Source organism: Eublepharis macularius, chromosome 11, assembly GCF_028583425.1.
Source record: "Eublepharis macularius isolate TG4126 chromosome 11, MPM_Emac_v1.0, whole genome shotgun sequence".
Classification (NCBI taxonomy): Eukaryota; Metazoa; Chordata; class Lepidosauria; order Squamata; family Eublepharidae; genus Eublepharis; species Eublepharis macularius.
Window position 1 is genome coordinate 62,201,292 of NC_072800.1, and position 17,345 is coordinate 62,218,636.

The 17,345-nt window shown below is 42.9% G+C and overlaps 1 protein-coding gene across 2 annotated transcripts in view; it reads left to right on the forward strand.

Moving 5' to 3' along the window:
- Nucleotides 1-8,733: 8,733 nt before the first annotated feature.
- CDK6 (cyclin dependent kinase 6) overlaps nucleotides 8,734-17,345 on the forward strand; it is a 139,851-nt gene continuing 131,239 nt past the window's right edge. For both annotated transcript variants that reach the window (XM_054991415.1, XM_054991416.1), the window contains exons 1-2: nucleotides 8,734-9,247; nucleotides 15,461-15,948. In XM_054991415.1, coding sequence (XP_054847390.1) covers nucleotides 15,716-15,948 — 233 coding nt within the window. In that variant the 5' untranslated portion in view covers nucleotides 8,734-9,247; nucleotides 15,461-15,715. The remainder of the gene's footprint in view (nucleotides 9,248-15,460; nucleotides 15,949-17,345) is intronic.

Consider the following 17,345-nt stretch of genomic DNA (forward strand, 5'->3'; position numbering starts at 1 on the left):
GTGATTGAATGAAAGTCACACAGTAGAGTGGAGATTAGAATCTGGGTCTTCCTGATCCTACTTTGAAACTCTAACCACTACACTACACTGGCTTCTGTTGAACAGTAGCAAGCAGCCAAGCCTGGATGAGTCATGCAAGTCATGTGTATAAGTCACCCAATGGTTGCTTCTGGGCCTGATCCTGATAAGTCCTCTCTCAAAGGCCAAAACAGCCCTGGAAAGAGACCCCCCTCCCCCTGGCTCTTATTGACAGAAACCAAACCTGGAATGCTGGCTAAACTGTCATGGTTACCTAGCAATAGCCTCTGAGGGCATCTGCTTAAAGCTACAAGTGCTCCTTTTACCATTTTGGATTTTGTTTAACCCCACCATTTTTTTTAAGAATTCAAGTTTTTCTGCAAACCTGTGACATTTTTCGGGTGTGCAGGAAGATCTGTCTTGTCTGTTCATGGTTCCAGTCTCCTCTCCAGATGTACGTATCCAAAGAACGGGACAATTTGGCTATTAATAGATAAGATGGAAAACAGTTTGACAACCCACTGATCAAATGAATGATAAAGATGACGAGGAGGATGTTTCCAATCAAACAGTCCCTTAAGTAAGGAAAGTACCACAGTTGGAACACCTGCAGTTTAACAGTTAACTGCAGCGATATTATGTTCTAAGTGGCAGGTGCTTGGAAATGCTGTTACTTATAAATGCTAAGAGCTTTCAAGGACTGGGTTACCACTGATTAAGATGTTTGTTTGAGAGGGCAGTGTTCCAAACTGTGCCCTCACATATGTGCACACAAATCCTTTGGAAGCCCACATTTAAATGATAAGAATAAACAGAAGCTGAATGGTTCTTTGTGCTGTCTTTTATATTTGATTATCCAATAAACCCAAACCTTCTGGATAATAGAACACTGGAATAATACAACACTATGAACAGAGAAGGCTACAGATCTGAGGCAGGAAAAGAACTAAAATCATCCTGTGTTGTCTCAGTAGATAGATAAGATCCTAATTTACTCAAACTAAAAAAGAAAAAAAAACAGTCAAGGGGGTACAAAGTATGCCAGAATGTCTACTGACTTAATTGACTGTGTTTTTCTCCCCTGCGTCCTTCGCCACAGATTTTCAATGTCTGGATAATCCAAGATAAATAGCACTTGGATTTAGCTGAACTTCCGATTTAACAAATATCTTGTTGGTTAGCCAAGATATTTAGATAAAGAAGATTGTCAACAGACCATTACCCTAGTCAGTCAAAGAGATAGCTAACTGTGGGATTTGAAAATGTCTTGAGAGCTTCTATTGTGGAGACGTGAAAGAGTTTTTAAAGGCATGCTGTTCTGCAGGGGGGGTTTTCCTCCAGGATCAGGTATGCTGATTCCTCTTACCTCATTCCTACTAAGCACATACTACTTATGCCTTGGGGAGTGCTCTTGCTCAAAGCAAGCTTTTCATATAACCCCAAATTAAATGCCAATACAAAGTTCTCTTGTGCCACACTGTACCTGTTTGTGTTACTACCTGTACATCCCCTGTTAACTTGCCAGGGTGTGCCTTCAGATTCTAAGTTTACTTTGTACTCCCCGAGGCGTAAATGTTTTAGATTCAAGCTAGCTATTCAGCCCATGGAAAAGGCAAGTAGCGCTGGAGCAGCAGAATGAATGGCTGCCACACTTAGAGGTATGTCGATGGAGACCATTTGTGAAGCTTCAGTTAATGCAAAATGTATCTGCCCAGAAATTAAGATTTTCTAAACAGACATAGATCCAGAGGAGTTAGCTGTGTTAGTCTGTAGTAGCAAAATCGAAAAGAGTCCAGTAGCACCTTTAAGACTAACCAACTTTACTGTAGCATAAGCTTTCGAGAATCACAGTTCTCTTTGTCAGATGTGTGTTGAAGAGAACTGTGATTCTCGAAAGCTTATGCTACAGTAAAATTGGTTAGTCTTAAAAGGTGCTACTGGACTCTTTTTGATTTTTCTAAACAGACAATATTCTGTCCCACCCTCGCCCCATCCTGAGGAGGAATCGTGAGAGAGAGGGCAACCAGAGACAGGGCTTGCTCTGGGATGGCACCTTCCGCTCTCGAACTATCTCCCCTGAGAAATCTGCTTTGAATCTATTTAATTTCAGGTTTCAGTATGAAAGCATGACTTTCTGTCCAAGCAGTTAACTGTTAAACTGATTTATCTGGCCATTGTGTTTTAATGTCTTTGAATATTATTGCTGGTTCTGTCCTTTAGACTTTGCATTTGACTTTCTAGTGATGGCTTGATGTGGCTGTTTTATAAATGAAGTTATATTTTACTGTGTTTATGTTTTATCTGGTTTTAATAATGTTTTAACTATATACTAACAAATGTGGAATAATTTTGTTTAATTTGTTTAAAATAAATAAGTAAATCATGGTGGGCACTTTGCCAGTACGTTATAAACCACACTTTGAAGGAATATTCAAAACATTCTAAGGAGCAATATATATTTTCATTACTTGGATAGTGAGGTATACCACAAGAATACCAGAGATTCATTCCCATATCATCAATTCATGACAATATAACTATGCGAACATGGTGGGAAGTTATAGCTTGGAAATATATGTGCATACATATGAACTTAAGTACATACATGGGTGATAGTTCACTCTTAGGTTTGCCAGGTCATCTGCTGTGGCAGAAGGCCTCCCTCTGGCAATCCTTGTTGCCTGCTACTGCTCTGAACAGCAGCAGGAGAATTTTTTTTTAAAACTGCCAGAGTCATATGTGGAGTGATGTCACTGCCAGGGGAAACCCAGAAGTAATGCCACATTATTCTAAGAATCACTGGAACTCTATGGTTTTGCCATAGAGTTTTTGGTGATTCCTAGATCAGCATAATATCACTTCTGTTTTTTCCTGGAAGTGATATCATGGTGCATGTGGCACTGATGCCCTCCATATCCCCCTCTGCAAGTTCCCAGTGGTTGTCAGGCACACCCTGGCAACTCTATTCACTCTCTTATAAATCTAGGCACTGCTGGATGTTCACAGAGTATTTTATTTCTCTCCACTAGGTAGAGGTGCATCTTTTTCCAGCAATGGTGATAAGGAAATTAGGGAACCATCCTACAGAGATTTGTATAGGAGATTTTTTTCCCCATTGGAAACTAGAAGCCACATCTCCCCCCTTTTCACCCCAAATATACCTAAAGAGAGAAATCAGTCTTGAGGCAGCAGGTTAAAATTACAGTTATAAAACAGTCTTCAGGCTAGAAGCAGAAGCAAACAGCTAAAAAAGATAGTACCTCTTAAAATGGATGAATGGGGAACAATATATCCCACCCAGAGATCCTTGGAGAAAGAGTGGGATAAATATGAGACAGGGAAGTAGCCATGTCTCTGTGTTAAGGCAAAACCAAAAAGAATTCTTGTTGCATCTTTAGAACTAACAGGTTTGTTGAAGTGTCAGCTCTTGTGAACTACAGGCTTTTTCATCAGACCTGAAGTGAAACCTCATTCAGCAGAAAGATATAAACAGAGGGGAAGGAGAGAAGTGAGCTGTGACTTAAAAGACCATGAGTTGCCAAAATTTCAATTACATTTCCCATTTTCTACCCCTGCCCCCATATGTATATGTATGCATGTATGTATATGCACACGCACATATTTTCTGACTAAGATTTCACTTCATAATTGGATAAAGCAGGTTCTAGCCAATGAAAATGACATGGAGGGGTTCTACCTTCCCTACAGTCACTTCTACCCTATAGGGTTCAACTTTGCTTAAACAGGACAGCAAAAAACCCAATGATTTGCCATCCACTGTTCATGGAATATCTGTGAGGTGAGAAAGGGAAAGTCTGCTGATCCAGCTCCAAACGTATGAAATCTTTAAAAAGCAAAGACAGGTATACTTCTGACCAATCTCAGCAATGTACGCACACTTGCTCCCGGCCTCAAATACAAATGGTGTCTACTTTTGATCTCTCTGTCAACTTCCCGTACTTTCTGCACACTGAACTACTCATGTGCAGCCCATTTGGGAGCACAAGCATCTTTGAACTGAGGTGTCTGTTATTGTTATTTGATAACACACTTGAACCTTGGTCTACAATATCTCCTTCCAAGCTGGAGGTAAGCCATCAACTTTTCTGAGAGTGGTCTTAATAACAAAATATTGGCCGCCATTGATAATAGGTATTATACTGCCACTGAACCACCCACTGGTATGTAATTGTTACAGGTTGTTCTGGTATTCTGCAGAAAACAGTTTACTTATGTATCAGGAATGCCTTTAAGATTAGTTTCTGCATGCTCAATGCTTGTCTCCATCAGTTTGCTTTTTGTATATCTGAATTACATTTTACTAGATAGATTAAAAGGTATTAAAGCCTGAAGGGGAATACTATTGTCTCCATGCAAAGAAAAGTCTACTGATGTTAATGAGAGTTAAGTGTATTTTGCCACACAGAAAAAGATGACCGTATACTCACTGGAATGCAGAGGGAAGAGTTTACATGTGGAAAGCACACCTTCCTCTGCTCACAATGAACCTCTTTTTCTTTGGCAGCTTGGCCAAAAGATCCTTAACAACTGTTATTAAATAGGATTTAAGTCACGGGGACTTCCGAAGTGCTCTGCCTGCCTCCAGTTGACATGTTGAATTGTTTTTAGAAGCACATACTGCAAAATTGGGGGGATATTGTGGGAAATGGAAGATTGTAAGAAGGAGATATAATTTATTAAGCAGACGGTGCATTACTGATAAGGCTATATAGCATATGGACTGGGGTGTTTTGAGTATTTGTTTAAAAAATCACAAGCAGATAGGTGGTCCCATTTTTGCTCAAAAGTCATGCTATATGTATAGGACTTTGCAGGTTATGCAATCCCTCCTGATTCATTGGTAGTTTGATTAAATTGTTTTGAGAGCTTGCAGGTTCCTGAAATATGCGCAGAGATTATTAATTGTTTTTTTTTATTGCTGCAAAGTTCCAAATTGCAAGTCACTGAAAAATCAAAGAACCAGGATTTGGGGCACCAATCTCATGAACAACAGTCTTCCTCAAGTTCATGTATTTTTGGGCAGTCGCTCCCGTGTAGTCTTTTTTGAATACTGGTTTCCTTTCCTTTCATAACACTAGCTTTGCTAAGAATCCAGTTAAATATTAATTTAATTGATTTAATCTTTCCTGGACATCTTAATTCAGTTATATTATTTTAGGACATTTAGATGTTTATCCTCTTTAAATACTTTCTCTGTATCATCCACGAATTCTTCATATTTGCTTGAACTGTTTTTAAGTTCCCCCTTGCTCTTGTCAGCCCCCTCCCTGTGTTTCTTTAAATGATTATCTTAAACGGCTTGTAATTGTATGGTTATTCTGTACTGTTTTAAAATGTATCAAAAGAATGTATCAAATAAAAGTAATGAGTCAACGTTCCCTTCAATGAAAAATAGTGTCTGTCAGTTATTAATATAATACTTTTACCTAAGGTTTGTAGGCACAGCTGTGATGGGAATTCTGTAAGACAAGTTGCAGCAGCGATCAGAAATTCAGCCATGCTTTTGCCACTGTAGTGCTGAAGTGGGGAGATCAAGAACTGATGGCTTCCTCATAACAACTACCTTGCTAGATCCAGAACTCCATATAGTCCAGTATTGCTTATGTATAGGAGTTTTCGGATTCCTCCTCCAGTGTTTACTCCAGTATAACCCCAAACAAAGCTGGGAGTCCCCATGGAGAGCATGGAGTCCCCACCCCCCACCCCGAAGACTCATGCCAATGCCAGGAAATACCTATCTGGCTAGGCCTGGCTATGTATTTCAATGTTACTTACATGCCTCTGGAAGCTCATAATGTAGGGCGTAACAGTGATGACAGGAAAGTTCCCATTGGCTCCTCAAAGTGACCATCAATAAAACTGACTCTGGCTATAGATGTATGACTTTTTAGAAGGATGCTGTGCTTTTGTATCTTTCTCATATCCTGACAAGGAGCATGATTATGATGTGAGCTAAAGTGATTTGTTTTCTTGATCTGATTGTTTTAAAATGAAAATACTGATGCAGAATAACACTTGGGCATTTGTGTGCTTATTACACTATACATTTCTGAATAACTTTTTGCCAAATTTCAGTAATAAATTAAATCTAAATGTACTTTCCCATCCACGAGTTCATCTCATTGCATGTTTGTAGGCATAACATATTAGTTATGTAAACATGAAAAATTTAACTCTGGGACAATGAATCATGTTTGTTTGGGGGGGGGGCAATTCATTTTATAGCCTGAAATCAACATTTGGGGGAGTCCCCCACCCAGATAAACATGATTTATCATCCCAGAGTTAAACCTTTCACATCTACATAACTAATTATTCATGTCTACAACATGCATTGAGATGGGGCTGGATCCAGACTAAATTTTTCATCAGCGAAACATCTTGCCCACCCACTTCAATTACAGCCCACTGATCTTCACATAATGCTGTTCACGGAGGACTGAGGAACGTCTCCCAATTTAGTTTGGATCCAATGAATGTTGTACACTTATCACATGTTCTGGTATGCATACAGCTTTCCAGCATGGAAGTGCCTTTTTTTTTGGTCTTGTATGAAAACAATCATTACCTTCTTCATCTCCTAAACTTATTTAGGACATTTTTCCTGTATGCACAAAGAATCTAATGAGAAGCTATTCAAATAAAGAAATCTATGTTTATTCTTTTACTTTATTTAGAAAGGGGAAAGTAAGAGGGAAGTAGCAATATGGTTTTCTCAATTATCACTTCAGGTAATACATTTTTCCTGCGACCACAAACTGCTCAACAACGTGTTCTGATTTCCTTTCCATTCCTATGCCATCCTGGAATAAGATTACCCTGAAAAATATTGGCTAATCCCTGCAGCCCTATAAGAAACATGCATATTTTGTATATGCCCCACTAAATTCAAGATTATGAATATTTATTCTGTCAGCAAGATATAACTATTTTATTAAATAAATAAATACTCAGAAAAAGTTACACTGCAATCAATAGGACCTATTCTAAAGTAAAGATGCATAATAACCCATTCCTCTTACAGTTTAATGTACGATTTCACACAGGGGCACCTAAGCTTATTGTTTTCCATGAGCTTTGATGCAACACTTACTATCAACCAGAAATTGTTTATTTCTGATTCTTTTCAACTTCTGAATATGTATATATTATTTTTAATCCTTGAAGAGTTGGGAAAAATAAACATTAAAGCATTCGAAATGTGTTCATACAATTCATATAATTGTAAAAGCTTATGAAAACATGAAAAGATATTAATTTCTATATAACACATCATGCCTTCAACTTTTTTCCTCTGTTGTTAGAAATCTTGATAATCTTTACTTAAATATTGATTTATTTACTGCCCAAATATTGCAGATGGGTGGACTGAGGCTGTAATGATGATGATGATGATTTATTTGCATCATTTATACGTCACCTTCCCCCCTCAGTGGAGTCCCAAAGCAGCTTGTATCATTCTCCTCTCTTCCATTTCTATCCTGACGTAGGTCAGGTTGAGAGTATGTGACTGGCCCAAGGTGACCCAGTGAGATTCCATGTCAGAGCCAAGCTACAAGTGACGAATGAACGGCAAGTGAACAGACTCACGTGTATTCCTCCCTGTTCACTTGCACTCCACTGGTCACTTGCCGTTCAAGAGTCATTCATCACTTATAGCTTGGCCCTTAGTCTCCTAGATCCTAGTCCACTACCCCAGAGCCATCCAATAAGTTTACGGCTGAGGTTAGACTGAACCAGAAGGCAGGCTTCCCAGCTCAATTGCCTTCACCACAGCAGGACAGTAATAACATTAATAATAATGGCTAAAGAAGCAAAATGAACTAAGTTCAATCTTAAAGATATTTGATGGACTATTAAGATGCTAATCAGGCAGCAGAGCTATAGGCACAATTATTATTCTCAATAAAAACTGCAAATGGCTCCATTTTAAAATCCATCTCCCCTCTCCCCCATGAAGCAACAGACATCTGTTGAAGAAGCCTGCTAGGACACCTGCCTGGATCATCTAAGCAACAAGCATAGCTTTTGTTTCATAACGATAGTTTTAACGGGTATACAAATTGATTGCGAATCGAATAATGAATCAATTTATTGCTAAGTATTGCTAATTAATACTAATTAATAACTATTTATTTATTGATAATGGATTGATTAATCAATCGTTAGCCTAGAAGTCCTACCATTAATCGGCTACTTTTCTTTAACGGGAGGGCAGCCCTAATTACAATTCTGTTTGGGTTCCCCCCTCCCCTTCTTATTTGTACAGCGCCGAGCACGGGGCTTGCTAAGGGTAGGAAGCGGCCGCTCCTCCCCGGCGCGGGGCTGCCTCCGGCGTGCTCCTCCATTCCCTGGGCGCCTGCTTCCTCGCCGTTGCGCTCAACGCGACCCTTGCGGTATGTGGCTGTTTTTTGGCAGAGAGCACATGAAGGATTTCATTGAGTGTGAAGACAGAGAGCAGAGACAGAAAGCAGAAGGAGGCGGCCGCTGCCTTTGTAGTCGGGGAGGAATGCGGAAATGTTAAGCGCTATGTCAAACTTTTTTGAAACGGGGTCAAGTCACATTCAGCCAGCGTGGGAAACCAATGGGAAAAAAAAGTGGAGGCGAGGTGGGGGGAAACTCTGCCGCTGCTCCAGAAGGAGCGCAGGGGCCGAGCGAGCGAGCGAGCGCGAAGCGGGGGCTTGGAGAAGAGAAGCAGCCGAGGCAGCCTGCAGGCAGCGTGCAGAGCTAGTGCGAGAGCCCCGCGCGCCGGGGAAGCTGGTCGCTGCAAGACTTTGATCAGCCCCGGAATAGTTAGCAGAACAAGCCCTTTCCCCCCACCCCACCCCCACCCCCAGAGGGAGGGGACAGGCGAGCGGGGGAGTGGGGGCGAATCCTCGGCGTTAAGGTGCTGCCTGCCTGCCCCGGCGCTTGCAGGAAGATGAGAAGCCGGGGCAGCAACCGAGCTCTGCCAGAGCCGCTGGAACTACCTGTGTGGCCCTATAGCGGCTGCTGAGACCTGCCGGAACCTCAGCCATCCTCACCATGTGAACGTTTTCAATCCGGTGCGGTTCTTCTTTCTGGCCCATCGCATTTGATTTTCAAAAAACAAAACAGGACGACGCTATTTTCCTTTTGATTTGTTTTAATTTTTAAGCCCATCTCTCTTGGAGATCTCTTGAGGTGGGAGTTTTCTCAGAAGACCGACGCAGCTCCAGAGCAATTCCAGGTACTTTGGAAGTGCCATGTGCTCTTTGTAGACCCTCTAACGCAATGCTCCGTTAATTTCATAAGGGGGGGGGGATAGAAACATTTGCTCACTCACCCTTTCAGGCATTATTATTTATTTAGATTGTGGGAGTTGAGGAGGAATGCTTTGTTATTTCGCCGCCGCCCCATTGCCATGCCTGCTCTACAGGGAGATGCTTTGGGTGGTCTTCATGCGCTTTTTCTATAAAATGCCATGGCTGGGAGAGGGCACATTTACGGGCATTAGGGCCCCTCGTTATGGTGTCTGTTGAGCGGGGGACGGGGTTGCTCTTTCTTATGCATACTTTGTTTAATGAAATTGCTGAGGGGTCGAGGAGGGTCGTTCGCAGTTGCCAACGCATCGAGTTCACGCATGCATTCGCAATGTGACTCGGGAGGGGGGCAAAGTCGCTTTTCTCTTTCTGAACCGCCTGCCGCTGGGCAGGGGGAGGGGGGGAAAGCCTCTCGTCCCCCTCGAGGACGTGCTTTTCTATGAGACCGGTAACTTTCCATTGGCGCGGCCGGCAGTAGCGGCTCCTGACGGGCGGCGTGCGGGTTTGCCTCAGGCAGGCGCACCGGTGTTGCGGGAAGGCCCGCCTCCTGGCGACCCCACACGCTCGCCTCCCTCCTGCCTCTCGACCTCACACACACGCACTCGGAGGCCGCCTGGACAGTGGGGGGCGACCTCCATCCCAGAGGCACCCGCCGCCGCCTCCTCCTCCTCCTCGGCCTGTCCTGGCTTTTTATTGGCTACTCCGCGCTTCCCTTTGAGGCGAGTCTGCCCCGTTCATGAGCACGTGGAGTTTGCTGGTGCGGCCCCAGACAGACAGTTCTGTGCGCTTTGCTGCGTGGGACTTTTTCTTCTGTAATTCACCACCTTGCTGAATTCGAGGCGGAACCCCAAAGATCCAGAAAGAATAAGGGTGGCAATAGTTCCTAGCACGTGCGGTGCGCATAGCCCGCCCCGCAGAATAACTTCAACCGGCCTCCACTTCTCAAGAGACTTCGGCCTGGGGGCGTGGGGCGCGGGAGTTATTCAGCGAGACATTACTTTTTGGCGTCTTGCTTTGTTGAATAACCCGTCTGCCAGTATCTGAAGCAAGGACTCGCCAGGATCATAGCTCTATTTCTTTGATGGGGGGGGCATGCGTCTCCCCCCCCATGAAAGTATTTGCTTTCCGACGTTGCATTGAAACTATTGATTATATACACGTGCAACTATTTACAGGGGCTGGTCGGTTGCGTTCTGAACTAACCGCTTTTTTCAGAATGAAGCTTTGCTTCCAACCGTTCTCAATTACTGGTTGTTTCCTGAGGGGACATTTAAAGGGTATTTGCATATGGGAGTCCAGCAGTCTTCCTTGCTGTCTGCATTGCAGATGTAAAAGCTTAATTGGCTCAAATGCATATTCAGTTTGAAAATGGCTTTCTTCTGCTTTTGTATCCCACATAAGGCATTTTACTGTGCTCCCATAACTCTCCTTTAACCAACTGTGGAAAGTGCCATCAAGAGTTTCCAAAGATCTGGGGACAAAAGTAAACCAGAGTGCATAGTCCACATTATAATGTTATGAAATAGGGCGTATATTTTTGTCACATGTGAAATGTAAGAAAATCCCCAGACATGCAAGACACCAAACAACACAGAAATAATAATTCTGGCTAATGGATCATTCAAAACAACAAAAACATTGCAGAACTGAAACTTGCTACTTGAATTACACTTAGATTTGGGTCCATAAATACAGTACCTCATAGTTAGCAAAAGTAGCAACCTTGTTACAGACATTGCTTCTTCCTCTTCTTGTCTCCATAGTCACCACTGGAGACTAAAATGGCCATAGTCACCGCCACTGGAGACTAAAATAACCACCCACCTTCCTACCACTGTTCAAGCATCCTGAAGTCACATATTGAAAATAACAGCCAAACAATCTAATACCTATGGTTGTTGTGGGTTTTCCGGGCCGTGGTTTTGGCATTGTAGTTCCTGACGTTTTGCCAGCAGCTGTGGCTGGCATCTTCAGAGGTGTAGCACCTCTGAAGATGCCAGCCACAGGTGCTGGCGAAACGTCAGGAACTACAATGCCAAGGTCACGGCAATACAGCCCGGAAAACCCACAACAACCATCATTCTCCGGCTGTGAAAGCCTTCGACAATAAATCTAATAGCTCTCAGCAACACTGTCAACATTATTTAAAAGGCTTACTTCTGCCATTACATGTCAACACATTGGTTCTAATCCACCTACTTGTGAGCAAACATGAGTTTTTTTAATTAATTCAAACCAAGTAAAAATGTGTATTTTGTGTATGATGTCTGGACCTAGCCATTGAGAGTGGTAAGGGACTGCTGAGGGTTAAGGGGTCTTCAAAAATATGAAATACACTTGTGTTGATGTGCTATCATAAATTAAAGGATGGCATATGGATGGAACTGTTGATATTTGAACCTACAAGGGTATGTAAACAAGGCATAAGTAGGTATCCTATATCTGTCACTGCTTATCAGACCTGAATAGAGAAAACCTGTTGTAATTGTTGTTCTGTTACTTACTGTTTAGTCATATTTCCTTTCAATCTGTGAGTAGACACCACTTAGTATTCTCTGGAGTGTTTGCATGTTACTAAGGTGTATATCTTCCTTGCTACTCAACAGTGGACAAATTCTGTTTGAACTGTTAGCATTATCATAAACTTTCATAATATTAGAAACAGTGCAGACTCTATGTTATTGATCCCCATCACAAATCAATACACAACAAAGCCTAAAATGAAGGAACAGCAATAGTCCAGTAGCACAGTGGGGCACCTACACAACATTCTAGGTCACTGTGTAGAACTTATACCTTAAGATATATCTGAAACAACATATGAATTGTTTTTACTTACATTATCTTCCTCTTCTCATACCACAAGGAGCCAATATTATTCTCTTTCATGAAAGGCTATAATGTATGAATAATTGTCTGTCTATCTGTCAAGTTTGTACTCTAAGGGTTGTTGCCCCTGGTATTATTATTGTCAAAATATCAATCTGCCTCCAGTGGACAAAAGAGGCACAATTATATATTTCATAGTTTTCATAATGCCATGCACTTGTACAGCTCATGTTTTACTGGAATTCATAGGATAATCACACTTTCAGATCTACATTTTTCTTGTAATTCATTAAGCAGAAAAGGTAGCATCTCCATTTAGAGGTATGAAGAAACATCTATTATATATTATGTAGCCCAGTTAGAGATTAACAAGTAGCCCATTGTGACATTGTGAAAGGAGCACATGGTGGGAGCACATGGTGTGACATTGTGAAAGTAGCACATGGTGGGAGCAATCTTAAGAAGGTCTGCTCCTAAATAAGTCCCATTTTAGCAAATGAATTCAAGAAAAGTGCTTTTAGGCTTGCAGCAATAGTTACTTAATATAATGTAAAAACAAGAAGCCACTCCTCTTTTTAACTGGATGACATTAATGTTTGTATTTTCTATACTCAGCTAAAACCTGACAGTTATCCATTTTCCACCTGCAAGTTGCCCTCACTGTTGGCTGAACTGCTGTGATGTCATGTGATGCTCATAAACCTTTGAACTTCTCAAGGAGAAGCTCTCTGTAATGACAACAAAATGATGCAACTTATTGGGGAAGTGAAAATCCTGACTAGAGAGAAAATATTACATATTGCGTGGAAGTGTGAGCAATTTGTGCTCTTGGCTGGAAGGGAAAGAATAGGCACCAATAGAGATTGGAATGGTGGAAGCAAAAGACAGTAAGAAGAGCACCCATGAAATAGGGAAGAAAGACACAGAGGCAGGGTAGCTAAAGAAAGGGAATAAATCAAGGTCTGAGAAAGTTGGATGGAGGAAGCAGAATGCTGAAGGAAAGAGGAGACCTTATGAAAGTAGGACTTTGGGAAAACCTGGTGTTTAAAAGAGTTTAAAAAGGCTTTTAAAAGAGAAGGGCTTTGTGGCTTTTGCAAAAAGATAAGAACAGGAAGTACTGGCAAAATGATGCAGAAAGTTTTAGAGGAAAAATATTTTAAGGAAGAACAGAGGAAGGAAGTGAAATGAGGGAAGGAAGAACCACTTTGATAATGAAAACGTGGGGGGAAACCCTCAGAGAAAGATGGTCAGTAAGAAATATGGGATAAAACCAAATAGTTATGTACTGGATGAAGGGGATAGCTGGGCATCTCAGAATCATGTTTAAAAGCCTTTATTTTACTTTCAGTAACATTTCCAGTTTGTGTTGTTTTCAATTTTATTCTAGTTTGTTTTCCAGTCTTGAGTTTGTTGAAGTATTGTTTTAATTTATCCATAAAATATATTAATTGCCCTACTGAAATGCATTGTTAGCGAATCTTGGAATTGTTACGTTAAATGCTATATTACTAATTTTTCAGAATAGCTTTTGGCACCATGGTTCCTGATAGGCCAAGACTGCCAGTTTATTGTGAAGAATTTTTGATATTTGTGCTTGAGAAATTAATTTAGTGTTTGACAGAGGATGGTAACTTGCTGTGTTCACTTGTTCACCTTTCTAAATGACATTTTTCATTTAAATCAGAATATGGAGCATGATCTAGACCAAGTTAAGCATTTCTAGAATATCCCCTGTTGCTTTCTTACTGCAGTCAGTGAGATTTAATAGCACTTAACCATATTGCATCCTGTGATTACAAACTTTCCATAATCCTCTTTCATCTCTTCCTTTAATTCATATGAAGAACATGTACCACTGGACAGGGATCAGATGAGAATCAGTGTCAAATCATTTTCTAAGTCCAAAAATGTGATAAACCAATAGCTATTATGTGCCATGGAGCCCCATGGCACAGAGTGGTAAGCTGCATTACTGCAGCCCAAGCTCTGCTCACGACCTGAGTTCGATCCTGGTGGAAGCCGGGTTCAAGTAACCAGCTCAGGGTCAACTCAGCCTTCCATCCTTCCAAGGGCAGTAAAATGAGTACCCAGTTTCCTGGGGAGTAAAGTGTAAATGACTGGGGAAGGCAATGGCAAACCATCCCATAAAAAGTCTGCCAAGAAAACGTGATGCGGCATCCCCCCCATGGGTCAGTAATGACTCGGTGCTTGCACAGGGGACTACTTTACCTTTATCGTGTATTAACATTGAAAAAATGTTTGTTTTACATCCTTGTTTCTTTCTCATCCCAATTAAGATTAGGAAGGGAAATGAGAACTCAGAGGTCCTTTGGTTCTCCGGAGTCACTCAGCAGTGCTGTGCCGTCACTAGGTCAGGCTTCTCTTCATGTCGCTCAGCTCTGAGCCTGCACAGCATTTAGTCTTTACCTGGTGCCCATTTACAGGATGCCTATTGTTCATTCATCTCTGACACAGGATCTATATGTCTGTCTAATCTAATGATTGATCATCGTACCACTGACACAATCTTATTTTAAAAAATCTTATGCAGTCCATTATAATCCTATTAAGAAAAACCAGTGTTTTGAAGTTAAAGTCTCACCATTGGTTAGTAATGCACGGTCAGAATCAGACAACTCAAACCTAGGGTTGCCAGGCCCCCTCGATCTCCCAGCAGGAGATTGAGACCTGGCTCTTACCTGGAGGGTTGTGTGCGCGCGCGCGCTCCTGCAAGCGTGATGATGTCACTGCTGGGAAGTGACGTCACCACATAGCCTGTTTGGGCGCAAATCGGGCCCGTTGTGGGCCCGATCTGCACCCAAACGGGCCTGATCCACACACATTTTGGCATGGATCAGGCCCATTTTGGCGCGGATTGGGCCTGTTGTAGGCCCCTGCGGAGCGCAGGAATGCTCCCGCGCTCCACAGGGGCCCCGATCTAGGCCAAAACAGGCCTGATCCTGGCGGTTGCTGTGCGCGGGGGCGCGCAGCACCACAGGGGGGCGCGCGCATGGAAGGTGCGTGCCCTCTCGCTGGCCAGGTAGGGAGGGGTGGCAGGGTGGGGGCGGGGGATCCCCCACCCCCACCGGGGGTCTGGCAGCCCTACTCAAACCATACATCCCAAGAACCCTGTCATGCATCGCCAGTTGTACTATTCAACCAGAAGTATATAGTCCTTTTCAGTTAAATTATGCTAAGTAAAACATGCTAGTGAAATGTTTAGTAGCAGAATATTCTGTGATGGAAGCCAGTAGAGAAACACTCCTAATACTAATAACGTTCTTGTCTCTCCTCTCTCTTTTGTCTTTTAGCTCTTATTAGCTTTACCTGGACAATGATTCCAAAGACTAAAAGATAACTGCCAGCAACTAAGCAAGAAGGTTCACAGAGCGCTTTACTAACATTCTGGAAGGGTGCAAGAAAGAAATCCTGCTGCTGGTCCAACAGGAAGAGCTCTGAAAACACTCTTTCAGTAAAATATATTTGTAAACCTCAAACCAGGACATTAACCACAGTGCCTGCAATATCACAGAAGGGACCAGGGAAAGAAAGCAAACAGTTCCACCATGGATAAGGACAGCATGACACTAGCTGACCAGCAATATGAATGTGTAGCTGAGATTGGTGAAGGAGCCTATGGAAAAGTGTTCAAAGCCCGTGACTTAAAGAATGGTGGGCGTTTTGTAGCACTGAAGAGGGTGAGAGTGCAGACAAGCGAAGAGGGGATGCCACTTTCCACCATCCGGGAGGTGGCTGTACTGAAGCACCTGGAAACATTTGAGCATCCCAATGTGGTCAGGTGAGGAATCAGATCAGGGCTTGCTTATGGTCTTCAGTTTGGTTATGTAGGTTAAATAAAGAAATGATGGATGTCCTGAGCATAGCAGTTGAATGTGTGGATTGATTTAGCACTAGAATAGATGTATAGATTTGGCTTGAAGTTTGTTCAAGTATGTTCCCAGCCTAACCCATCTTTAGCTGTACCTCCCACGCATTCAAACATCCATCTCCAGAGGCATAGGTGTGTGACTAAAGTATTTGAGTGGATGGGCATGGAGCCATGCTATAAATTTCTTAAGCCCAAAAAAGGAAGTATAAAGAGAAAAAAGTTCTTTTGTCCTGAGTATTAGCTGTGCCTAGTACTGATGCTATTCTTACGACATTACCAAATATTGCCAGCATTGTCAATAGCCATCTTACAAGTTTGCTGGAACAATTTGGTCTAAGCTTTTTAATACATCCCACCCCAAACGATGCAGGGAAATGAAGACTATATCAAAATCCTATGTCAAATATCAAACTCAGAAGAAATCTACAGTAACACAGATGTACCAAAGGCTGAATTTCACTCAACTCCTTTCTAACCTTCAGTCACAAAACCTCATGCCTAATAAGTCTTGCAGCGTTTCTGAAAGATACTCTGGCTTTATTGAGGTCTAATAGAGAGGGGAGTTCCACAGTTGTAGGGAGTTAACAAGATTGGTATTGAAAGTAGAGACGGGCACGATCCAAAAAAAATTGCCGATTCAGCTGATCGTGGATCGGTGCCAGTGATGATCCCGACTAAACGATCCACACCGATCATCTCCCATTCCCGATTCGTGGATCGTGGAGGCCAAAGCGGGGCGCGCTGCTATTCCCAGCTATGTAGGAAGGTGAGTGTTGGCAGTGGCCACCGGGCACGGGGAGACGGCGACGAGCTGCCTCCCCTCAGGGGGCAGGGGGTCTGGCTGCTCGCCGGTGGCACCCCCCATGTGCCCGCCCGCCAGGCCAAAAGGGAGCACGCTGGTGAGAAAAGAACGGTGGGTGATGTCAGCGGCATCTGTGTTTGTGTTTGGCCTTCTGTGTTTGGCCGTCAGAACTGCCTATCAGGGTTTGCAGGGATGAGATTGGAGTGCCCATGGCTACAGAACACCCCCTTCCCCCTCCCTCCCCTGGGTGTCTTCTCCCAACTGGTGACTGCTTTGCTGCTCCGTGTTTGGAAGGAAGCCCTGCTGATCAAGGAAAGCTGGGCTTCCATTCGGGTTTCCAGGGAGACAGAAGGAGTGGAAACACAGCTCAGGCATTCCCCTGGCTCCGTTGCCCCGGGAATAGATTACTAGCGCCTGAGTGTCTGGCTTCACGATCCAGCCCCGATCCAGCCCCCCCTCCCGATCGCTGGATCGTTGGCCATGGCCGATCACGATCCGCTGAGTC